A 26593-nucleotide genomic window follows, 5' to 3' on the forward strand; every position below is an offset into this window, starting at 1 on the left:
TATATAAAGAAGCACAGCCTCCACTTCATATAACTGATCAGGACCGAGCGTAGAAGGAGAAGCTAGGGAGCAGGTAAGGGAGCAGCCATAGCTCTGTATATAAGAAATCACAGCCTCCACTTCATATAACTGATCAGGACCGAGCGTAGAAGGAGAAGCCGAGGGAGCAGGTAAGGGAGCAGCCATAGTTTCTGTATATAAGAAATCACAGCCTCCACTTCATATAACTGATCAGGACCGAGCGTAGAAGGAGAAGCTGAGGGAGGCAGGTAAGGGAGCAGCCATAGCTCCTGTATATAAGAAAGCACAGCCTCCACTTCATATAACTGATCAGGACCGAGCGTAGAAGGAGAAGCTGAGGGAGCAGGTAAGGGAGCAGCCATAGCTCTGTATATAAGAAATCACAGCCTCCACTTCATATAACTGATCAGGACCGAGCGTAGAAGGAGAAGCTGAGGGAGCAGGTAAGGGAGCAGCCATAGCTCTGTATATAAGAAATCACAGCCTCCACTTCATATAACTGATCAGGACCGAGCGTAGAAGGAGAAGCTGAGGGAGCAGGTAAGGGGAGCAGCCATAGCTCCTGTATATAAGAAATCACAGCCTCCACTTCATATAACTGATCAGGACCGAGCGTAGAAGGAGAAGCTGAGGGAGCAGGTAAGGGAGCAGCCATAGCTCCTGTATATAAGAAAGCACAGCCTCCACTTCATATAACTGATCAGGACCGAGCGTAGAAGGAGAAGCTGAGGGAGCAGGTAAGGGAGCAGCCATAGCTCCTGTATATAAGAAATCACAGCCTCCACTTCATATAACTGATCAGGGACCGAGCGTAGAAGGAGAAGCTGAGGGAGCAGGTAAGGGAGCAGCCATAGCTCCTGTATATAAGAAATCACAGCCTCCACTTCATATAACTGATCAGGACCGAGCGTAGAAGGAGAAGCTGAGGGAGCAGGTAAGGGAGCAGCCATAGCTCTGTATATAAGAAATCACAGCCTCCACTTCATATAACTGATCAGGACCGAGCGTAGAAGGAGAAGCTGAGGGAGCAGGTAAGGGAGCAGCCATAGCTCCTGTATATAAGAAATCACAGCCTCCACTTCATATAACTGATCAGGACCGAGCGTAGAAGGAGAAGCTGAGGGAGCAGGTAAGGGAGCAGCCATAGCTCCTGTATATAAGAAATCACAGCCTCCACTTCATATAACTGATCAGGACCGAGCGTAGAAGGAGAAGCTGAGGGAGCAGGTAAGGGAGCAGCCATAGCTCCTGTATATAAGAAATCACAGCCTCCACTTCATATAACTGATCAGGGACCGAGCGTAGAAGGAGAAGCTGAGGGAGCAGGTAAGGGAGCAGCCATAGCTCCTGTATATAAGAAATCACAGCCTCCACTTCATATAACTGATCAGGACCGAGCGTAGAAGGAGAAGCTGAGGGAGCAGGTAAGGGAGCAGCCATAGCTCCTGTATATAAGAAATCACAGCCTCCACTTCATATAACTGATCAGGACCGAGCGTAGAAGGAGAAGCTGAGGGAGCAGGTAAGGGAGCAGCCATAGCTCCTGTATATAAGAAATCACAGCCTCCACTTCATATAACTGATCAGGACCGAGCGTAGAAGGAGAAGCTGAGGGAGCAGGTAAGGGAGCAGCCATAGCTCCTGTATATAAGAAATCACAGCCTCCACTTCATATAACTGATCAGGACCGAGCGTAGAAGGAGAAGCTGAGGGAGCAGGTAAGGGAGCAGCCATAGCTCCTGTATATAAGAAATCACAGCCTCCACTTCATATAACTGATCAGGACCGAGCGTAGAAGGAGAAGCTGAGGGAGCAGGTAAGGGAGCAGCCATAGCTCCTGTATATAAGAAATCACAGCCTCCACTTCATATAACTGATCAGGACCGAGCGTAGAAGGAGAAGCTGAGGGAGCAGGTAAGGGAGCAGCCATAGCTCTGTATATAAGAAATCACAGCCTCCACTTCATATAACTGATCAGGACCGAGCGTAGAAGGAGAAGCTGAGGGAGCAGGTAAGGGAGCAGCCATAGCTCCTGTATATAAGAAATCACAGCCTCCACTTCATATAACTGATCAGGACCGAGCGTAGAAGGAGAAGCTGAGGGAGCAGGTAAGGGAGCAGCCATAGCTCCTGTATATAAGAAATCACAGCCTCCACTTCATATAACTGATCAGGACCGAGCGTAGAAGGAGAAGCTGAGGGAGCAGGTAAGGGAGCAGCCATAGCTCCTGTATATAAGAAATCACAGCCTCCACTTCATATAACTGATCAGGACCGAGCGTAGAAGGAGAAGCTGAGGGAGCAGGTAAGGGAGCAGCCATAGCTCCTGTATATAAGAAATCACAGCCTCCACTTCATATAACTGATCAGGACCGAGCGTAGAAGGAGAAGCTGAGGGAGCAGGTAAGGGAGCAGCCATAGCTCCTGTATATAAGAAATCACAGCCCTCCACTTCATATAACTGATCAGGACCGAGCGTAGAAGGAGAAGCTGAGGGAGCAGGTAAGGGAGCAGCCATAGCTCTGTATATAAGAAATCACAGCCTCCACTTCATATAACTGATCAGGACCGAGCGTAGAAGGAGAAGCTGAGGGAGCAGGTAAGGGAGCAGCCATAGCTCCTGTATATAAGAAATCACAGCCTCCACTTCATATAACTGATCAGGAACGAGCGTAGAAGGAGAAGCTGAGGGAGCAGGTAAGGGAGCAGCCATAGCTCCTGTATATAAGAAATCACAGCCTCCACTTCATATAACTGATCAGGACCGAGCGTAGAAGGAGAAGCTGAGGGAGCAGGTAAGGGAGCAGCCATAGCTCCTGTATATAAGAAATCACAGCCTCCACTTCATATAACTGATCAGGACCGAGCGTAGAAGGAGAAGCTGAGGGAGCAGGTAAGGGAGCAGCCATAGCTCTGTATATAAGAAATCACAGCCTCCACTTCATATAACTGATCAGGACCGAGCGTAGAAGGAGAAGCTGAGGGAGCAGGTAAGGGAGCAGCCATAGCTCTGTATATAAGAAATCACAGCCTCCACTTCATATAACTGATCAGGAACGAGCGTAGAAGGAGAAGCTGAGGGAGCAGGTAAGGGAGCAGCCATAGCTCCTGTATATAAGAAATCACAGCCTCCACTTCATATAACTGATCAGGACCGAGCGTAGAAGGAGAAGCTGAGGGAGCAGGTAAGGGAGCAGCCATAGCTCCTGTATATAAGAAAGCACAGCCTCCACTTCATATAACTGATCAGGACCGAGCGTAGAAGGAGAAGCTGAGGGAGCAGGTAAGGGAGCAGCCATAGCTCCTGTATATAAGAAATCACAGCCTCCACTTCATATAACTGATCAGGACCGAGCGTAGAAGGAGAAGCTGAGGGAGCAGGTAAGGGAGCAGCCATAGCTCTGTATATAAGAAATCACAGCCTCCACTTCATATAACTGATCAGGACCGAGCGTAGAAGGAGAAGCTGAGGGAGCAGGTAAGGGAGAGCAGCCATAGCTCCTGTATATAAGAAATCACAGCCTCCACTTCATATAACTGATCAGGACCGAGCGTAGAAGGAGAAGCTGAGGGAGCAGGTAAGGGAGCAGCCATAGCTCCTGTATATAAGAAATCACAGCCTCCACTTCGTATAACTGATCAGGACCGAGCGTAGAAGGAGAAGCTGAGGAGCAGGTAAGGGAGCAGCCATAGCTCCTGTATATAAGAAATCACAGCCTCCACTTCATATAACTGATCAGGACCGAGCGTAGAAGGAGAAGCTGAGGGAGCAGGTAAGGGAGCAGCCATAGCTCCTGTATATAAGAAATCACAGCCTCCACTTCATATAACTGATCAGGACCGAGCGTAGAAGGAGAAGCTGAGGGAGCAGGTAAGGGAGCAGCCATAGCTCTGTATATAAGAAATCACAGCCTCCACTTCATATAACTGATCACGACCGAGCGTAGAAGGAGAAGCTGAGGGAGCAGATAAGGGAGCAGCCATAGCTCCTGTATATAAGAAATCACAGCCTCCACTTCATATAACTGATCAGGATCGAGCGTAGAAGGAGAAGCTGAGGGATCAGGTAAGGAGCAGCCATAGCTCCTGTATATAAGAAATCACAGCCTCCACTTCATATAACTGATCAGGACCGAGCGTAGAAGGAGAAGCTGAGGGAGCAGGTAAGGGAGCAGCCATAGCTCCTGTATATAAGAAATCACAGCCTCCACTTCATATAACTGATCAGGACCGAGCGTAGAAGGAGAAGCTGAGGGAGCAGGTAAGGGAGCAGCCATAGCTCTGTATATAAGAAAGCACAGCCTCCACTTCATATAACTGATCAGGACCGAGCGTAGAAGGAGAAGCTGAGGGAGCAGGTAAGGGAGCAGCCATAGCTCCTGTATATAAGAAAGCACAGCCTCCACTTCATATAACTGATCAGGACCGAGCGTAGAAGGAGAAGCTGAGGGAGCAGCCATAGCTCTGTATATAAGAAATCACAGCCTCCACTTCATATAACTGATCAGGACCGAGCGTAGAAGGAGAAGCTGAGGGAGCAGGTAAGGGAGCAGCCATAGCTCCTGTATATAAGAAATTACAGCCTCCACTTCATATAACTGATCAGGACCGAGCGTAGAAGGAGAAGCTGAGGGAGCAGGTAAGGGAGCAGCCATAGCTCTGTATATAAGAAAGCACAGCCTCCACTTCATATAACTGATCAGGACCGAGCGTAGAAGGAGAAGCTGAGGGAGCAGGTAAGGGAGCAGCCATAGCTCCTGTATATAAGAAATCACAGCCTCCACTTCATATAACTGATCAGGACCGAGCGTAGAAGGAGAAGCTGAGGGAGCAGGTAAGGGAGCAGCCATAGCTCTGTATATAAGAAATCACAGCCTCCACTTCATATAACTGATCAGGACCGAGCGTAGAAGGAGAAGCTGAGGGAGCAGGTAAGGGAGCAGCCATAGCTCTGTATATAAGAAATCACAGCCTCCACTTCATATAACTGATCAGGACCGAGCGTAGAAGGAGAAGCTGAGGGAGCAGGTAAGGGAGCAGCCATAGCTCCTGTATATAAGAAATCACAGCCTCCACTTCATATAACTGATCAGGACCGAGCGTAGAAGGAGAAGCTGAGGGAGCAGGTAAGGGAGCAGCCATAGCTCCTGTATATAAGAAATCACAGCCTCCACTTCATATAACTGATCAGGACCGAGCGTAGAAGGAGAAGCTGAGGGAGCAGGTAAGGGAGCAGCCATAGCTCCTGTATATAAGAAATCACAGCCTCCACTTCATATAACTGATCAGGACCGAGCGTAGAAGGAAAAGCTGAGGGAGCAGGTAAGGGAGCAGCCATAGCTCTGTATATAAGAAATCACAGCCTCCACTTCATATAACTGATCAGGACTGAGCGTAGAAGGAGAAGCTGAGGGAGCAGGTAAGGGAGCAGCCATAGCTCCTGTATATAAGAAAGCACAGCCTCCACTTCATATAACTGATCAGGACCGAGCGTAGAAGGAGAAGCTGAGGGAGCAGGTAAGGGAGCAGCCATAGCTCCTGTATATAAGAAATCACAGCCTCCACTTCATATAACTGATCAGGACCGAGCGTAGAAGGAGAAGCTGAGGGAGCAGGTAAGGGAGCAGCCATAGCTCCTGTATATAAGAAAGCACAGCCTCCACTTCATATAACTGATCAGGACCGAGCGTAGAAGGAGAAGCTGAGGGAGCAGGTAAGGGAGCAGCCATAGCTCTGTATATAAGAAATCACAGCCTCCACTTCATATAACTGATCAGGACCGAGCGTAGAAGGAGAAGCTGAGGGAGCAGGTAAGGGAGCAGCCATAGCTCCTGTATATAAGAAATCACAGCCTCCACTTCATATAACTGATCAGGACCGAGCGTAGAAGGAGAAGCTGAGGGAGCAGGTAAGGGAGCAGCCATAGCTCTGTATATAAGAAATCACAGCCTCCACTTCATATAACTGATCAGGACCGAGCGTAGAAGGAGAAGCTGAGGGAGCAGGTAAGGGAGCAGCCATAGCTCTGTATATAAGAAATCACAGCCTCCACTTCATATAACTGATCAGGACCGAGCGTAGAAGGAGAAGCTGAGGGAGCAGGTAAGGGAGCAGCCATAGCTCCTGTATATAAGAAATCACAGCCTCCACTTCATATAACTGATCAGGACTGAGCGTAGAAGGAGAAGCTGAGGGAGCAGGTAAGGGAGCAGCCATAGCTCCTGTATATAAGAAATCACAGCCTCCACTTCATATAACTGATCAGGACCGAGCGTAGAAGGAGAAGCTGAGGGAGCAGGTAAGGGAGCAGCCATAGCTCCTGTATATAAGAAATCACAGCCTCCACTTCATATAACTGATCAGGACCGAGCGTAGAAGGAGAAGCTGAGGGAGCAGGTAAGGGAGCAGCCATAGCTCCTGTATATAAGAAATCACAGCCTCCACTTCATATAACTGATCAGGACCGAGCGTAGAAGGAAAAGCTGAGGGAGCAGGTAAGGGAGCAGCCATAGCTCTGTATATAAGAAATCACAGCCTCCACTTCATATAACTGATCAGGACTGAGCGTAGAAGGAGAAGCTGAGGGAGCAGGTAAGGGAGCAGCCATAGCTCCTGTATATAAGAAAGCACAGCCTCCACTTCATATAACTGATCAGGACCGAGCGTAGAAGGAGAAGCTGAGGGAGCAGGTAAGGGAGCAGCCATAGCTCCTGTATATAAGAAATCACAGCCTCCACTTCATATAACTGATCAGGACCGAGCGTAGAAGGAGAAGCTGAGGGAGCAGGTAAGGGAGCAGCCATAGCTCCTGTATATAAGAAATCACAGCCTCCACTTCATATAACTGATCAGGACCGAGCGTAGAAGGAGAAGCTGAGGGAGCAGGTAAGGGAGCAGCCATAGCTCTGTATATAAGAAATCACAGCCTCCACTTCATATAACTGATCAGGACCGAGCGTAGAAGGAGAAGCTGAGGGAGCAGGTAAGGGAGCAGCCATAGCTCCTGTATATAAGAAATCACAGCCTCCACTTCATATAACTGATCAGGACTGAGCGTAGAAGGAGAAGCTGAGGGAGCAGGTAAGGGAGCAGCCATAGCTCCTGTATATAAGAAATCACAGCCTCCACTTCATATAACTGATCAGGACCGAGCGTAGAAGGAGAAGCTGAGGGAGCAGGTAAGGGAGCAGCCATAGCTCCTGTATATAAGAAATCACAGCCTCCACTTCATATAACTGATCAGGACCGAGCGTAGAAGGAGAAGCTGAGGGAGCAGGTAAGGGAGCAGCCATAGCTCCTGTATATAAGAAATCACAGCCTCCACTTCATATAACTGATCAGGACCGAGCGTAGAAGGAAAAGCTGAGGGAGCAGGTAAGGGAGCAGCCATAGCTCTGTATATAAGAAATCACAGCCTCCACTTCATATAACTGATCAGGACTGAGCGTAGAAGGAGAAGCTGAGGGAGCAGGTAAGGGAGCAGCCATAGCTCCTGTATATAAGAAAGCACAGCCTCCACTTCATATAACTGATCAGGACCGAGCGTAGAAGGAGAAGCTGAGGGAGCAGGTAAGGGAGCAGCCATAGCTCCTGTATATAAGAAATCACAGCCTCCACTTCATATAACTGATCAGGACTGAGCGTATAAGACAGTGGTGGCGAACCTATGGCACGCGTGCCAGAGGGGGCATGCAGAGCCCTCCTGGTGGGCACGCGCCTCATCTCCTCAAGACTAGTGGCGCCATCACTATTCTCAGCCCTCTAGTCATCTCCCTCATCACTAGCACTGTGGCCACTTTCCTCTGCATGCATGCCATCCCATCAAGTCATTCCCCCTCCCATCAGTCTGCGCGCAGGCTGAGGAGAATGGCCGCACTAGTGCCCACAGATAAGATTGTGATATATGAAGACACCAGATCAGCATTGAAACAAGCAGAAGTGAGTAATTACTGTATATATGCCAAGTTTTTGGGCACTTTTTGTGCTGAAAATGCCCACCTCGGCTTAAACACGAATCATTGTCCCAGAAGACGGCGGGGAGGGGGAGCGGTGGAACAGCGGATGACAGGAGGCAGGAGCCGGCGGCTGCTGCTAAAGCCTGTGCCAGCTGCTAAAGAGAAATGAATATTAACTGCATTGACAGTGAATATTCATTTCTCTTATAGCGCGCACAGAGTCAGCAGCATTCACCGGACTCCAGCAGCTGCCAGGCAATCACGGGTGCCCGCTCATTAATATTCACCTCGCTCTACTCCCATAGGCGTGGAGAGAGGTGAATATTCATTGCCTTAATGAGCGGAGACACATGATCTCTCGGCATCAGGAGCTGCTGACACAGGAACAAGATGCTGCAAGGGCGCGCAGGAAAGTAGGATTTTTTTATGCTTTTCTCATGGGAGCCATACATACAAGGACAGGAATGAGAGACAATGCATACAAAGATGTGGATAAGGAGCCATGCAGACAAGGATGGGGATGAGGAGCCATGCATACAAAGATGTGGATAAGGAGCCATGCAGACAAGGATGGGGATGAGGAGCCATGCAGACAAGGATGGGGATGAGGAGCCATGCAGACAAGGATGGGGATGAGGAGCCATGCAGACAAGGATGGGGATGAGGAGCCATGCAGACAAGGATGGGGATGAGGAGCCATGCATACCAGAATATGGATTAGGGGACAATGCATACCCGGCTTACACTCGAGTAAATACGTTTTCCCAGTTTTTCGCGGCAAAATTAGGTGCCTCGGCTTATACTCAGGTCGGTTTATACATGAATATATACAGTATTTTTTTTTTAATGTGAGGCCATATACTGCGTGGAGCACTATGTGGGCACATTATACAGTAAGGAGTATTGTGAGAGGCCATTATACAGCATGGAGCATTATTTGAGGCCATTATACTGTATGAAGCATTGTGTGGGGTTATTATACCTTTTTGAGCACTACATGGGGCCATTACACTGTATGGAGGGCGGTGTGGGGATTACAGTTGGAGAATCATACAGTAATGGGTCACCATACTGTTCATGTGGAGGAGTTCACTGTTCGGGTATCATACTGGGTTTCGGAGCACTTGTTTGCATCATACTTTATTATCTGTTATATTCAAGGTTTTTTTTTAATCCTTTGTTATTACCGTATATACTCGAGTATAAGCCGACCCCCCTAATTTTGCCACAAAAAAACTGGGAAAACTTATTGACTCGAGTATAAGCCTAGTGTGGAAAATGCAGCAGCTACCAGTAAATGTCAAAAATAAAAATAGATACCAATAAAAGTAAAATTAATTGAGACATCAGTAGGCTAAGTGTTTTTGAATATCCATATTGAATCAGGAGCCCCATATAGTTCATGATGAGCCCCATAAGATGCTCCATACAAAATGCGCCCCATATAATGCTCCATATTAAAATATGCCCCATATAATGCTGCACATAGGTTAATAATGGCCCCATAAGATGCTCCATAGAAACATTTGCCCCATACAATGCTGCATAAAGGTTGATGGCCCCATAAGATGCTCCACACATTATGCCCCATGAGATGCTCCACACATTATGCCCCATGAGATGCTCCATACATTTGCCCCATTTGCTGTTGCTGCGATAAAAAAAAAAAAAAAAAAAAAAAATCACATACTCACCTCTCTTCTCTCAGGTTCCCGGCACTTGCGATAGTCACCTTCCTCGTTCCACGTGCCACTCTGTCTTCCATCCTCTGCACTGACAGTTCAGGCAGAGGGTGGTGCGCACACTAATCACTTCATTGCGCCCTCTGACCTGAATGGTAAGTGCAGAGGATGGAAGACAGAGCAGCACGCAGCGGTGGTACGAAGAAGGTCACTATCGCGCAATGCTCTCCTCCCCGATATACTCACCTGCTCCCGGCGCGGTCCCTGGCAGCGTCTCACTGTCAGATGGTCTCCGGGAGCCGGCGGCATCTTCCTGTGTTCAGCGGTCACGTACTGCTCATTACAGTAATGAATAAGCGTCCATATTCATTACTTTAATGAGCGGTACAACGTGACCGCTGAACAAAGGAAGATGCAGCCGGCTCCCGGAGACTATCGGACATATAGGGACCGCGCCAGGAGCAGGCGAGTATGTCACCGCGCCGCTCTCCCTCCCCCGCCGACAATGACTCAAGTATAAGCCGAGAGGGTCACTTTCAGCCCAAAAAAGTGGACTGAAAATCTCGGCTTATGCTCGAGTATACACGGTATCAATTAAGCCATTGGGCCATATGCTTTTTACTGCATATATTATTTCACTATAATTCCAATAGTTAATCCGTTTATTTGATAAGTAAAAACCTCCTCAATTTTAGACATTTTTTTGACAAATATCAAGGTTGGCCTGCAAATTTCTGCAAGTGTTTAACTTTGGCCATGTGAGTATTTGAGTTTGATATCCCTGCCTTAAAGGGTTTGTTCTCATCATGATAAAGGGTTAAAATTGCAAAAAGGTCGTAAAAAACAAACAACTTTGCAATTTTACAGAGGTTAATTAAGTGCACCCTAGCATCACAAACTGTATTTTGTTTTATTTTTGTCACTGCCACACCAGTGGCAAGAGGTAACCTCCAAGACCAATATGGATCACTAATGTGCTTCATACCTGGAATATTCACAGTGCCAGGGATCTTCCCATTGCCAACTTCCTCTGGCGTCCTCACGTCAATGATCCTGCCCTGCTCAGAACAGACCAGTTTCTTCACCTCATCGTACGAGATGACAGCATCTGATAAGAGGGAAACAGAAAGGAGAGCATGCTGTGAAGAGGAGCAGGGATATAGTTAAAGGGACACTGTCACCTGAATTTGGAGGGAACAATCTTCAGCCATGGAGGCGGGGTTTGGGGGTTTTTGATTCACCCTTTCCTTACCCGCTAGCTGCATGCTGGCTGCAATATTGGATTGAAGTTCATTCTCTGTCCTCCGTAGTACATGCCTGCACACGGTAATCTTGCCTTGCGCAGGCGTGTACTACGGAGGACAGAGAATGAACTTCAATCCTATATTGCAGCCAGCATGCAGCCAGCGAGTAAGGAAAGGGTGAATCAAAAACCCCCAAACCCCGCCTCCATGGCTGAAGATTGTTCCCTCCAAATTCAGGTGACAGTGTCCCTTTAAAGCTGGGGTGGAGTTGTCCTCTCTCTCCTACAATGTGCAGCATCTTCCTCAGGGATGAGCAAAAATGCTAAATCACCATGATAATTGTCACTTGGCAATATAGAAATTCAAGAAAGCAGAGGCATCAAACAGCAGATTATTGTGTCTTACTGTGATTTTTTTTTAATTGGCATGGATTAAAGAACTAGTGCTTTTGTATCAAGAACCTACTGTTTGATGCCTTGGCTTTCCCGATTTTCGGTATTAACTTTTGACCTGGTTGGAGGCCTTATCGAGTTTATCACAAATTGGTCAATGGTGCATGTGACGACAGCATTTTTTCTTAATTAACCAGATGTCTATTTTCAGCAAGCCAGGAAGAATAGACTGCTATTTTTTGACTTCTGAATTTATGCGTTTTGTCTTCAGTTGGTCAAGAGTCTGAAATGTTGACTCTTATGCAGGGTCATTGAACAATGATGTTTGCTGATATGTTGATTACACATTTTATAGGCCAGCTAGTTTGTTGACTTGCAAAACAGGAGGAAAAACTATGCAAATAGATTACATGAACAAAAAATGCGAGTTGGTCGCCTCACAATTCTTCCCTTTTACCAGAAAATGCTGATTTGAAGGACATGTGTTAACTATAAAAAGGAGAGATACATCCAAATATACAGAGAGAGACATCCAGATAGCGAAGAGATTCAGAGATTCAAAAAAGCAGAGACTCTCTATAGGACAGCAGCCAAGACATCATGGCTTCATCACGAGGGGGACACATATTTGTCATTCTACAGGATGCCAGCTAAGGGGACCACTGTCCCTGCTGAAAGAATACAGATCTGCTGCATTGACCATTGCTGAAACATGGATACGTTTGGGGTAGTCAGGAATGGGACCCACCGGTCACCTGGTGCCATGAAGATGTTTGGAGGAGCCATGCTGTGACTCTCCGGTCAATTGGCCTTGTACCTCCATGGATTGTCATCTTCCTAAAGTAAATAAATAGATATGAGATATATCTTCCTAAGCTTGTCATTACTTCCTCTCTGTGCGTGCCACAGGAGGAGTAGTCAGCCCTGAAGTCGCAGCTGTGCTGCTATTATCCTGGCGAGTCTGCAGAAGGGTGAGACGCTCTAATTTTGCACCATCTTTGGTATTTTGCTGGGACCGTTTTATTTGTTATTTGCCTGGTTTCTGGTTCAATAAAGTATTGCTACACAGTTTTACCCTGACCCCGTGTTGTCTGAGTAGTGTTACGCCCATGGGAAAGGGAGAGCATGCATTCGGTGGGATGAATCCTGGTCCATGTGGTTTCGGCTAATGGACCAGGGCATGCGCTGCCCCCCCCCCCCCCCCCCCCATGTCTCCACAGTGCATATTGAACTTAACTGTCAATGTGCAACCCTAAGGATGCACATACCGTATATACTCGAGTATAAGCCGACCCGAGTATAAGCCGACCCCCCTAATTTTGCCACAAAAAAACTGGGAAAACTTATTGACTCGAGTATAAGCCTAGGGTAGGAAATGCAGCAGCTACCGGTGAATCTCAAAAATAAAAATAGATGCTCCATACCGTTCATTATTGCCCCATAAGATGCTCCATATAAAGCTGTGCCATATAGTGCTCTGCACCGTTCATCATTGCCCCATAGATGTGCCATATAAAGCTGTGCCATATAGTGCTCTGCACCGTTCATTATTGCCCCATAGATGTGCCATATAAAGCTGTGCCATATAGTGCTCTGCGCCGTTCATTATTGCCCCATAGCTGTGCCATATAGTGCTCTGCACCGTTCATCATTGCCCCATAGATGTGCCATATAAAGCTGTGCCATATAGTGCTCTGCGCCGTTCATTATTGCCCCATAGCTGTGCCATATAGTGCTCTGCGCCATTCATTATTGCCCCATAGCTGTGCCATATAGTGCTCTGCACCGTTCAGTTTTGCCCCATAGCTGTACCATATAGTGCTCTGCACCGTTCATTATTGCCCCATAGCTGCCATATAGTGCTCTGCACTGTTCACTATTGCCCCATAGCTGCCATATAGTGCTCTGCACTGTTCATTATTGCCCCATAGCTCTGCCATTGCTGCAATTAAAAAAAAAAAAAAACGCCATACTCACCTCTCTTGCTTGCAGCTCCCAGCGTCCGGTCCCGGCGTCTCTCCGCTCTGACTGATCAGGCAGAGGGCGCCGCGCACACTATATGCGTCATCGCGCCCTCTGACCTGAACAGTCAGAGCAAGAGAACGCGAAGACAGAGCGGCGCCCGGCGTGTGGAACGCGGACAGGTGAATATTACATACTTACCTGCTCCTGGCGTCCCGCTCCCTCTGCCTGTCACACGGTCTTCGGAAGCCTGATTAGAGAAATGAATATGCGGCTCCACCCCTATGGGAGGTGCAGCCGCGTATTTATTTCTATAATGATCGGTCCCACGTGACCGCTGAACAGGGGAAGAACTGCAGCACCGAAGACCGTGTGACTGCAGGGACAGCGCCAGGATCGCCGGGACTAGGTGAGTATGCCTCAGCGCCCTCTCCCCCTCACCCGCCGACCCTGCCGCCCACCATGACTCGAGTATAAGCCGAGAGGGGCACTTTCAGCCCAAAATTTTGGGCTGAAAATCTCGGCTTATACTCGAGTATATACAGTACATCATCAGCGGGACAGCCATCTCCCCACCCCTAATACACCATAGGTGATATTGGCAGTATACAGCCATATCTTCTGACTCACATCTCATACACCACAGGTACAACCATCCTCCCACCCCTAATGCACCATAGAGGAGTATTGGCAGTACACAGCCATATCTTCTGACTCCCCAATATATCACCATCAGCGGAACAGCCATCCCCCACCCCTAATACACCATAGTTAACTATTGGCAGTACACAGTCTTATCTTCTGAATACCCCCGTACATCACTATCAGAGGTACAGCCATCCCCCCACCCCTAATACACTTTAGATGACTGTAAGGAAAGTATTTTATCTTAATTAACCAGACATTAATTTTCAGTAAGCCAGGAAGAATAGACTGTTATCTATATGTTGACTTTTGAATTTAGAGTGGGTTCGAAAAGTATTCAGACCCCCTTTAAATTTTCCACTCTTTGTTTCATTGTAGCCATTTGGTAAATTAAAAAAAAAAAAGAAAGAAATGTAGAAATTTTTGCAAATGTGATAAAAAAAGAAAAACTGAAATATCACATTTTCATAAGTATTCAGACCCTTTTACTCAGACACTCATATTTAAGACACATGCTGTCCATTTCCTTCTGATCCTTCTGGAGATAGTTCTACTCCTTCATTGGAGTCCAGCGGTGTTTAATTAAACTGATAGGACTTGATTTGGAAAGGCACACACCTGTCTATATAAGACCTCACAGCTCACGATGCATGTCAGACCAAATGAGAATCATGAGGTCAAAGGAACTGGCCAAGGAGCTCAGAGACAGAATTGTGGCAAGGCACAGATCTGGCCAAGGTTACAAAAGAATTCCTGAAGTACTCAAGGTTCCTAAGAGCACAGTGGCCTCCATAATCCTTAAATGGAAGAAGTCTGGACAACCAGAAGTCTTCCTAGACCTGGCTGTCCAGTTAAACTGAGCAATCATGGGAGAAGAGCCTTGGTGAGAGAGGTTAAGAGAACCCCAAGATCACTGTGGCTGAGCTCCAGAGATGCAGTAGGGAGATGGGAGAAAGTTCCACAAAGTCAACTATCACTGCAGCCCTCCACCAGTCGGGCTTTATGGCAGAGTGGCCCGATGGAAGCCTCTCCTCAGTGCAAAGCCACCTATGCCAAAACATGGTATCCATCCACAGACAGCTGTTTCGGGGTATTTGCCCCTCATGAGTGTGGAGTAGGAAACTAGCTATTAGGAGCAGTGCCTAGTAAAAGGACTATAAACATAAGGATGAATGACCTTGGGGAGATCAAAACATCCAACACCCTGGAGACACCATCACGTGTTTCTTAACGCAGTGATCTAGAACACTGCCCCCATCCCTTATGGGAAATATGCAAATGCATGTAGAAAAGCTGCGGAGACACCATCACGTGTTTCTCAACGCAAGCAATAAATAGCCAGAACCTGTCACCCCCAAAATCGTATATGAGCTGCGTCCACCGGCATCAGGGGCTTATCTACAGCATTCTGTAATGCTGTAGCTAAGCCCCCGATGTAACCTGAAAGATGAGAAGTATAGGTTATACTAGATGGTGGCCCGATTCTAACGCATCGGGTATTCTAGAATATGCATGCCCACGTAGTATATTGCCCAGCCACGTAGTATATTGCCCAGCCACGTAGTATATTGCATAGGCAGCATCAATAGTAAATAGTTGGGGGACACACAGGGTTAATAGCAGCGGTAACGGAGTGCGTTACACTGCGGCCCGTTACCGCTGCCATTAACCCTGTGTGAGCGGTGAGTGGAGGGGATTATGGAGCGGGCGCCGGGCAGTGAGTGCAGGGGGAGTAGGGGAGGGACTAATCGGACTGTGCCAGTCGCTGATTGGTCGCGGCAGCCATGACAGGCAGCTGCCCAGACCAGTCAGCGAATGAATAACCGTGACAGACAGACAGAAGGACAGACGGAAGTGACCCTTAGACAAATATATATATATATATATATCTATACACACACAGTCATGGCAAAAAGTATTGACACCCCTGCAATTTTGTCAGATAATACTCAGTTTCTTCCTGAAAATGATTTCACACAAAACTCCAAAAATGTGCCAGACAAAAGTATTGGCACCCTCAGCCTAATACTTGGTTGCACAACCTTTAGCCAAAATAACTGCGACCAACTGCTTCCGGTAACTATCAATGAGTTTCTTACAATGCTCTGCTGGAATTTTAGACCATTCTTCTTTGGCAAACGGCTCCAGGTCCCTGATATTTGAAGGGTGCCTTCTCTAAACTGCCATTTTTAGATCTCTCCACAGGTGTTCTATGGGATTCAGGTCTGGACTCATTGCTGGCCACCTTAGAAGTCTCCAGTGCTTTCTCTCAAACCATTTTCTAGTGCTTTTTGAAGTGTGTTTTGAGTCATTGTCCTGCTGGAAGACCCATTACCTCTGAGGGAGACCCAGCTTTCTCACACTGGGCCCTACATTATGCTGCAAAATTTGTTGGTAGTCTCCAGACTTCATAATGCCATGCACACGGTCAAGCAGTCCAGTGCCAAAGGCAGCAAAGCAATCGCAAAACATCAGGGAACCTCCACCATGTTTGACTGTAGGGACCGTGTTCTTTTCTTTGAATGCCTCTTTTTTTTTCCTGTAAACTCTATGTTGATGCCTTTGCCCAAAAAGCTCTACTTTTGTCTCATCTGACCAGAGAACATTCTTCCAATACGTTTTAGGCTTTTTCAGGTAAGTTTTGGCAAACTTCAGCCTGGCTTTTTCATGTCTCGTGGTAAGAAGTGGGGTCTTCCTGGGTCTCCTACCATACAGTCCCTTTTTATTCAGATGCCGACTAATAGTACGGGTTGACACTGTTGTACCCTCGGACTGCAGGGCAGCTTGAACTTGTTTGGATGTTAGTCGAGGTTCTTTATCCAACATCCACACCGTCTTGCGTTCAAATCTATTGTCAATTTTTCTTTTCCGTCCACATCTAGGGAGGTTAGCCACAGTCCCATGGGCTTTAAACTTCTTGATGACACTGCGCTCGGTAGACACAGGAACATTCAGGTCTTTGGAGATGGACTTGTAGCCTTGAGATTGCTCATGCTTCCTCACAATTTGGTTTCTCAAGTCCTCAGACAGTTCTTTGGTCTTCTTTCTTTTCTCCATGCTCAATGTGGTACACACAAGGACACAGGACAGAGGTTGAGTCAACTTTAATCCATGTCAACTGGCTGCAAGTGTGATTTAGTTATTGCCAACACCTGTTAGGTGCCACAGGTAAGTTACAGGTGCTGTTAATTACACAAATTAGAGAAACATCACATGATTTTTCGAACGGTGCCAATACTTTTGTCCACCCCCTTTTTTATGTTTGGTGTGGAATTATATCCAGTTTGGCTTTAGGACAATTCTTTTTGTGTTTTTTCATTTAAGACAAATGAAATGAAGATAATAATACCAAATAATTTGTGTTTGCAATCATTTTCAGGAAGAAAATGAGTATTATCTGACAGAATTGCAGGGGTGTCAATGACTGTAGATTATACTCTCCCGCTGCGATCCGGTCCGATGGGTGTCGAGGTCCGGTCCAGCGCCTCCTATCTTCATCAGATGATGTCCTCTTCTTGCCACGGCTCCGGCGCAGGAGTATTTTGTCTGCCCTGTTGAGGGCAGAGCAAAGTACTGCAGTGCGCAGGCGCCGGGAAAGGTTAGAGAGGCCCGGCGCCTGCGGACTGCCAGAGCCGCGGCAAGAAGACAAGAAGAGGATGTCATCATATGAAGATGGGAGGCGCTGGACCCGCACCACGACGCCCATCGGACCGGAACGCAGCGGGACCGCTCCTGGGTGAGTATAATATAACTTTTATTTCTCATCTTTCAGGTTACATCGGGGGCTTATCTACAGCATTATGGAATGCTGTAGATAAGCCCCTGATGCCAGTGGCCGCAGCTCATATATGATTTTTGGGGTGACAGACTCCCTTTAAGATAGGGAATACTTTCTGATTTGAGTCAGCTGACCCAGGGTGCCCAAACCGCCTGCAGCGGCTTAGGTGCCCAGGATGATAGCAGGGGCCTCGCAAAGTTCACCAAGGGAGAAGTCCAGCCATCGACAGCACCAGGCCTGAACAGCAGTAGGCCAGGAAAAGTAGAATCAAGACAGAATCAGTGACAGGATGGGGACACAGGTAGCTCCATGATGTGGCAGCTTGTAGCTTAAGCAGACGCCCTCAGTACCGATGCAAAACGGCTGAGAGATCTCTCAAAGCAATGAGCTTGGACCAGGAGTACGCTGGGTCACCGCAAAGTACAGTACAGATGGGCAGGTCGCTTGCCAAGTGGCAACTGACTTTGGAGGCAGATATTCTCTTGTCTGGGGCAAAACAGACTAAGGAACGTCTAACCGTAGCGGAGCAGAATTGGAAGGACGCTGAGGAACCGTGCGGTACGGTCCGACCCGAGTATGTGCTATGTGATAGGAAGGAAAGTGCAGGGAAAGAAGAAGAAGAAATGTGTAATGTGAATCCTGTTGTAAATGCTGTGAAGAATCTGGATGTGCTGTGTAAAGAAAATTGTAAAGTTGTTTATTTGAAAGTTGAAAAGGACTGTTGCGAAAGTGCGCTGACTGTTGGATTATGCTGAAGCAACTGCGGGTTTGATAATTATTGTTCCTGCCTGAGTGGGAGTAGTTATCCCACCGCTGCCACCAATTGTCACGATTTCCCTGACCGCTGTCACCAATGGGTCAGGATTCACACCGTGACCGTCACCCCTACGTCACGGATTGAGGTGACTTCAGGCCAACAGACGGCTATCACATGTGCAGGGGGGCTTATCTTAGTTATCCCTCCACTCCACGATGTGATGAAAAACCACACACAAGGCTATTGACCTCTTTGTTTACAGCAGGGGCTTATTCTAGGTATCCCACTGCTTTTCTATATACCACGAACTGCAGGGATTGATGTATATCCCGCTTACAGTTCCCCTTAACACTTGCAGCTCTCTGGCGCCCCCCTTACTCTCAGGTCAGATTAGGTACTGCACCCTGGGTAATTAGTCGCCAGAAAGGCTGCCTGCTATGTACTGGCTATTGGGCACGCTGCAGCGACGCGATAACTACTCCCACTCAGGCAGGAACAATAATTATCAAACCCGCAGTTGCTTCAGCATAATCCAACAGTCAGCGCACTTTCGCTGCCACCAGCTTCGATTAAACGGGTCCGAAGCTAACCCAACACAACAGTAACAGTAGCGTATTTCCCTTCAGAAGACAGGGTAAGTTTAGAGCATGGATGAACGAACTAATATATAATAGTATATTCCATTGAAATTAATTAGGCAGTGCTTTATCAAAAATATTTTATAAAGAAGTTACAAATGAGACAATTGCAAATATGTACATGGGTAATTATAACATAAAGGGAATAAATGAGAAAAAGCAACACTTACATGTTCAAAGCATGACAGGCAACCAGGCTAGGGCAGTTTTTCCCATACGTCCCAGCTCATTTGGACGTGAGCAGGGCTCTTCCAGGACAAGACAAGAAATCAAGCAGCAAGTCAGTCCTCAGAGCCTGCCAGACACTTAAAACATTAAGGCTGTGACATCACAGAAAGGCTGGCTTATCCAGACCCTCCTCTCTCTACATTCTGCCTAAACTTTAAACTATTCTCTCTAATTTCTATAACTTCACTACAAAACACGTCATAGTTCTAACAAACCCATCAATCATCTCGGGTTAACGTGAGCATTCTAATGAGATCAAATATGTCCTATCTGGGATACATATTTACAGAGAAAACCCTACTTCTTTACCAGACGGAGTTAGAAGCCCGAGTTTAAAGGGATGGGTACCTACACCGAGTGGGAATACGAATATATATTTTCGTGTTCTTACCGTAAACATGGTGCATAATATCGTACCAAAACCAAACAAAGGATCTCTCATGAATTTTGGAGCCACTTTACCAGTTCTGACTAGTGAAGGTGGGAGGGGTGAGGGACTTTCCTCTGAGCCTGGAATTTACGACCCCAGGGCAATAAAACCCCCTTCTAGCATACAGTCTGTAGCCCAGAGAGAAACAAGTAGAGTCAGCTAGTGAAGGGGGGGTTTAGCCCACCTCATGAGCTGACGAGCAACTAAACTTATATGATATTTCATACCATATCGTGACAACTGTCTCAATCTAAAGGGAACCTATAACAGAGCAGAGGGGACCCTGATGGCGCAGAAAGTGCGAAGTATTGGACATTGTTATCATGTGATGGGTGGCCAGGGCACAGATGCCCTGGTTTCCTCGGCCATGACTACGGCCCTGGCCCTCTCTCAAAAGAGAATGACATTTTGAATAGCAGTTTGAGGAGACTAAAATGACTATATAATGTGACAGCAACTGTGCTGGCTTTTTTAGTGTTTGCTCTTGGTAATATAGTAAGACACTATTTTGTGATGAATTGTTGTAAAGATAAAAGCTTGATTTGCATGTGATCTTTCTACTATGTGGCAATAGCACCATCTGGTGGTGAATTTGAAAATAGCAACTGCCATACAATTACTATATATCCACAATTTTGGATGTTATTGTAGCACTTTCTTTGCACCAAGCACTTTAAAAATTAGATTATGGTAATAATTTCTAGATTTTAAGCACATTTTTAGCATATACACTTCAGATTGAAATCTAGTTAACTTCTTACAAAAAATAAGTACCATCAAATTGTACTCATACAAGTATAGTAGCTTTATTCTTTTATTGCATAGAAAGTCAATTATATGGACTGTATAAACTGCCTCGTTTTCCAGTAACATTTTGTTCCTGTATTTTTAAAGTTTTTCGGATTAATACATTTCAGTATTTTTAAATATTTTTCTTGTCACTTCAATTAATTTTTGTCTCTCAAAAGATTAATGAGATATACAAAAATAGTGTATATCATCCAGCGGTACAGCCATCCCCCACCCCTAATACACCATAGATGACTATTGGCAGCACACAGCTATATCTTCTTACTCACCCCCATACATCACCATGAGAGGTACAGCCATCCCCCACCCCTAATATACCATAGATGACTATTGGCAGCACACAGCTATATCTTCTTACTCACCCCCATACATCACCATGAGAGGTACAGCCATCCCCCACCCCTAATACACCATAGATGACTATTGGCAGCACACAGCTATATCTTCTTACTCACCCCCATACATCACCATGAGAGGTACAGCCATCCCCCACCCCTAATACACCATAGATGACTATTGGCAGCACACAGCTATATCTTCTTACTCACCCCTATACATCACCATGAGAGGTACAGCCATCCCCCACCCCTAATATACCATAGATGACTATTGGCAGCACACAGCTATATCTTCTTACTCACCCCTATACATCACCATGAGAGGAACAGCCATCCCCCACCCCTAATATGCCATAGATGACTATTGGCAGCACACAGCTATATCTTCTTACTCACCCCCATACATCACCATGAGGGGTACAGCCATCCCCCACCCCTAATACACCATAGATGACTATTGGCAGCACACAGCTATATCTTCTTACTCACCCCCATACATCACCATGAGGGGTACAGCCTTCCCCCACCCCTAATATACCATAGATGACTATTGGCAGCACACAGCTATATCTTCTTACTCACCCCCATACATCACCATGAGAGGTACAGCCATCCCCCACCCCTAATACACCATAGATGACTATTGGCAGCACACAGCTATATCTTCTTACTCACCCCCATACATCACCATGAGGGGTACAGCCATCCCCCACCCCTAATACACCATAGATGACTATTGGCAGCACACAGCTATATCTTCTTACTCACCCCCATACATCACCATGAGAGGTACAGCCATCCCCCACCCCTAATACACCATAGATGACTATTGGCAGCACACAGCTATATCTTCTTACTCACCCCCATACATCACCATGAGGGGTACAGCCATCCCCCACCCCTAATACACCATAGATGACTATTGGCAGCACACAGCTATATCTTCTTACTCACCCCCATACATCACCATGAGAGGTACAGCCATCCCCCACCCCTAATACACCATAGATGACTATTGGCAGCACACAGCTATATCTTCTTACTCACCCCCATACATCACCATGAGAGGTACAGCCATCCCCCACCCCTAATACACCATAGATGACTATTGGCAGCACACAGCTATATCTTCTTACTCACCCCTATACATCACCATGAGAGGAACAGCCATCCCCCACCCCTAATATACCATAGATGACTATTGGCAGCACACAGCTATATCTTCTTACTCACCCCTATACATCACCATGAGAGGTACAGCCATCCCCCACCCCTAATATACCATAGATGACTATTGGCAGCACACAGCTATATCTTCTTACTCACCCCTATACATCACCATGAGAGGAACAGCCATCCCCCACCCCTAATATGCCATAGATGACTATTGGCAGCACACAGCTATATCTTCTTACTCACCCCCATACATCACCATGAGGGGTACAGCCATCCCCCACCCCTAATATACCATAGAGGACTATTGGCAGCACACAGCTATATCTTCTTACTCACCCCTATACATCACCATGAGGGGTACAGCCATCCCCCACCCCTAATACACCATAGATGACTATTGGCAGCACACAGCTATATCTTCTTACTCACCCCTATACATCACCATGAGGGGTACAGCCATCCCCCACCCCTAATACACCATAGATGACTATTGGCAGCACACAGCTATATCTTCTTACTCACCCCTATACATCACCATGAGGGGTACAGCCATCCCCCACCCCTAATATACCATAGAGGACTATTGGCAGCACACAGCTATATCTTCTTACTCACCCCTATACATCACCATGAGGGGTACAGCCATCCCCCACCCCTAATATACCATAGAGGACTATTGGCAGCACACAGCTATATCTTCTTACTCATCCCCATACATCACCATGAGGGGTACAGCCATCCCCCACCCCTAATATACCATAGAGGACTATTGGCAGCACACAGCTATATCTTCTTACTCACCCCTATACATCACCATGAGGGGTACAGCCATCCCCCACCCCTAATATACCATAGAGGACTATTGGCAGCACACAGCTATATCTTCTTACTCATCCCCATACATCACCATGAGGGGTACAGCCATCCCCCACCCCTAATATACCATAGATGACTATTGGCAGCACACAGCTATATCTTCTTACTCATCCCCATACATCACCATGAGGGGTACAGCCATCCCCCACCCCTAATATACCATAGAGGACTATTGGCAGCACACAGCTATATCTTCTTACTCACCCCCATACATCACCATGAGAGGTACAGCCACTGCAGAATGGATGGCAGACACCCTGCCCTGGGGTCTCCCCACATTATGTCCTGGGGTCTCCCCACATTATGTCCAGTTGTTTCCCCTCATTCTGACCTGGCGTCTCCCCACATTATGTCCTGGGGTCTCCCCACATTATGTCCTGGGGTCTCCCCACATTATGTCCTGGGGTCTCCCCACATTATGTCCTGGGGTCTCCCCACATTATGTCCTGGGGTCTCCCCACATTCTGGCCTGGCGTCTCCCCACATTATGTCCTGGGGTCTCCCCACATTATGTCCTGGGGTCTCTCCACGTTGTCGGCTGCCCCCTGACCTCTCACCTGTGCTCATTGTGGTGCCCGTGTTCCTGGAGACGAGTCTTAGTTGAGGTAGAAGGTTCCTGAGGAGTAACATTGGGAGCAGTTGGCTTCTTCCTATATACAGAGCTGCCCCATCTCAGCTCCTCCTTCCCAGGAGCCATGTGATATGGTGTCTTCTAGCTCATAGTCACTCCATGCACACAATCTACAAGACCTGCAGTAGCTGTGTAACCAGAAGTCACAGCTGCCCTCCTGCCATTGTGATTCCTCCCACCAGTAACATCCACTCTGGGGCCACTGTTCAAGCTGCACGCGAATCCTACATTACCCAAATCCACACCAGGCTGAAGTTGGTTTCTTATTCGTTCAGTTTCTTATTCGGAGCTGAAGTTGGTTTCTTATTCGTTCAGTTTCTTATTCGGAGCTGAAGTTGGTTTCTTATTCGTCAGTTTCTTATTCGGCAATTTTTTCTTTTCTGTTTTTTATAGGTTTAACAACAAAAAATAATCATCACAATAATTAAAAGACAATGCAGCGAGGTGCCCTGATGTGAATACACATAAAAATGGCTGCAAAAACAATAAAACTGGCACAAAAATGGGCATTAAAGTGGGCACCAGAGAGCGCTGAAGAAAGGGTTAAATGCCTTTGGGCCACTGATCTCACACTACAGACATATAGAAAAGGGCGCCCCACATCAAAACCAGTTATCTCCAGCCTGGCCCAAATGGTTCTGGGCATCATAACTGGCATCAAAGTGGGCAGTCAATTTTGGCAATTTGAACAAGTAACTGATGGTTTTAAGGGGTTAAATGCCTTTGAGCCATTGATCTGACACTTAAAATACACAGATATTGATGCCCTGCAACAAACCCAGGTCCCTCCAGCCTGGCCCAAATGGGTTTTGGCACCAGAACTGGCATCAAAGTGGGCAGTCAATTTTGGCCATTTGAATAAGTAACTGATGTTTTTAAGGAGTTAAATGCCTTTAGGCCACTGATCTGATACATAAAATACACAGATAGTGATGCCCTGCATCAAACGCAGGTCCCTCCAGCCTGGCCCAAATGGGTTCTGGGCACCAGAACTGGCATCAAAGTGGGCAAACAGCCCATCTTCACAGATTTGAATAAGTAACAGAAGGTTTTAAGGGGTTAAATGACTTTGGGTCACTGATCTGACACTTAAAATACACAGATAGTGATGCCCTGCATCAAACGCAGGTCCCTCCAGCCTGGCCCAAATGGGTTCAGGGCAACACACTTGGCATCAAAGTGACCAAATAGTGGGTTAGTTTTGGAATTACCTTGTGTCTCGGATCCCACCAGGATCCCAGCAATATGTCACGGTTCACCGGGAAGATACCTTTATCATTCTCACCACTCACACCAATTTGTCACAAACCCGGGTTGTTTGGTTGCCCCTGGTTCCTTCTGAAGGGGATTTATCTGAGTGTCTGTACATAGTGAATCAAGTGTATTGTGTCAGCTGCTTATATAGGAGGATGGAGGGGCCTCTGCCCCAAGGGCCAATCCGAACCGAAAAGTAAAGAAGAAGCCTTCAGTCAATGACCTCCTAATCCTTCTCGCAATGGGAAAGGTGATCAGCACTGCATAATCCCGAGCACATCACTTCCCTCCATAACACAATGCCCAGCCACCTGCTGTATCCTTGGCCCCACTATCCACCTGCTGCATCCCGGGCCCCACTGTCCACCTGTCGTATGCCGGATCCCATCATCTAACTGCAGTATCTCGGGCCTCATCGTCCACCTGCTGTATCCCGGATCCCATTGTCCAATGTAGTATCCGGACCCCATCGTCCACCTGCAGTATCTCTGGCCCCACCATCCACCTGCTGTGTCCGGGCCCCATCGTCCACCTGCAGTATGCCTGGCCCCACCATCCACCTGCTGTGTCCGGGCCCCATCGTCCACCTGCAGTATGCCTGGCCCCACCATCCACCTGCTGTGTCCGGGCCCCATTGTCCACCTGCTGTATCCCATTCCCCACAGTCCACCTGCTGTATCCCAGATCCCATTGTCCATCTGCAGTATCCCAAACCCTATCGTCCATCTGCCGTTTCCAGGATCCCATCATCCACCTGCAGAATCCCTGTCCGTTTCATCCACCTACCGTATCCCGGATACCATCATTCACCTGCAGAATCCCGAATACCATCATTCACCTGCAGAATCCCAGGCAGTATCGCCCACCTACAGTATCCTGGGCCCCACCATCCACCTGCCGTATCCCGGATACCGTCTTCAACCTGCAGTATCGCTGGCCCAATTGTCCACCTGCAGTATCCTGGGCCCCATCGTCCATCTGCAGTATCCTGGGCCCCATCATCCACATGTTGTATCCCGGGCCCCACTGTCCACCTGCAGAATCCCAGGACCTATTGTCCACCTGCAGTACCCTGGGCCCCATCGTCCAAGTGCCGAATCCCGGACCCCACTTTCCACCTGCAGTATCCAAGGCCCCATCCTCCATTTGCCATATTCCATATCCCATCGTCCACCTTCCGTATCCCAGACCCCATCACCCCCATGTGGAATCCTGGACCCCATCATCCACATGTAGAATCCCGAACCCCATCATCCACCTGCAGAATCCTGGACCCCATCAACCACCTTCACTATACCACATGGTCCTGCGTGACCGACTGCGTCATAATTATCCTATATGAATCAGGCAGAGATGGACCAGCCCCAACATCACAGAATCTGTGCTGTAACATGAGCAGAGGGATAAGAGAAATGCTGAATCACAGTGATTGTGACAACGCTCAGCAGGAGCTGCTGGTGTTAAGAGGTCCCCAGGCACATTCTTCTCTGTCTTCTAACAGCTTTCATTTTATCTGTTGACTCTGAAACCATGACTTCCCCATTCAGGCTAACCCCATTCTCTGCCACTATAGCCCCATTCACTGCCAGTCTCACCCTGTTCATGGCTAGCCTAACCCCATTCACGGCCAGCCTAACCCCATTCACGGCCAGTACAACCCCATTCACTGCCAGCCTCACCCTGTTCACTGCCAGCCTCACCCCATTCACTACTAGCATAACCCCATTCACGGCCAGCCTCACCCCATTCACGGCCAGCATAACCCCATTTACTGCC

The 26593-nt window shown here is 47.4% G+C and overlaps 1 protein-coding gene across 2 annotated transcripts in view; it reads right to left on the reverse strand.

The window, feature by feature from the left end:
* Positions 1–23647, reverse strand: part of TSTD1 (thiosulfate sulfurtransferase like domain containing 1) — a 44904-nt gene extending 21257 nt beyond the window's left edge. Inside the window, exons 1-2 of one of the 2 annotated variants that reach the window (XM_069726179.1) lie at positions 23490–23647; positions 10644–10766 (exon numbers count right to left, since the gene is read on the reverse strand). In XM_069726179.1, coding sequence (XP_069582280.1) covers positions 10644–10766; positions 23490–23562 — 196 coding nt within the window. In that variant the 5' untranslated portion in view covers positions 23563–23647. The remainder of the gene's footprint in view (positions 1–10643; positions 10767–23489) is intronic. The other variant, XM_069726187.1, reaches the window with a different exon arrangement.
* Positions 23648–26593: the final 2946 nt, after the last annotated feature.

The sequence above is a fragment of the Ranitomeya imitator genome, chromosome 1 (genome assembly GCF_032444005.1).
Source record: "Ranitomeya imitator isolate aRanImi1 chromosome 1, aRanImi1.pri, whole genome shotgun sequence".
Taxonomy (NCBI): Eukaryota; Metazoa; Chordata; class Amphibia; order Anura; family Dendrobatidae; genus Ranitomeya; species Ranitomeya imitator.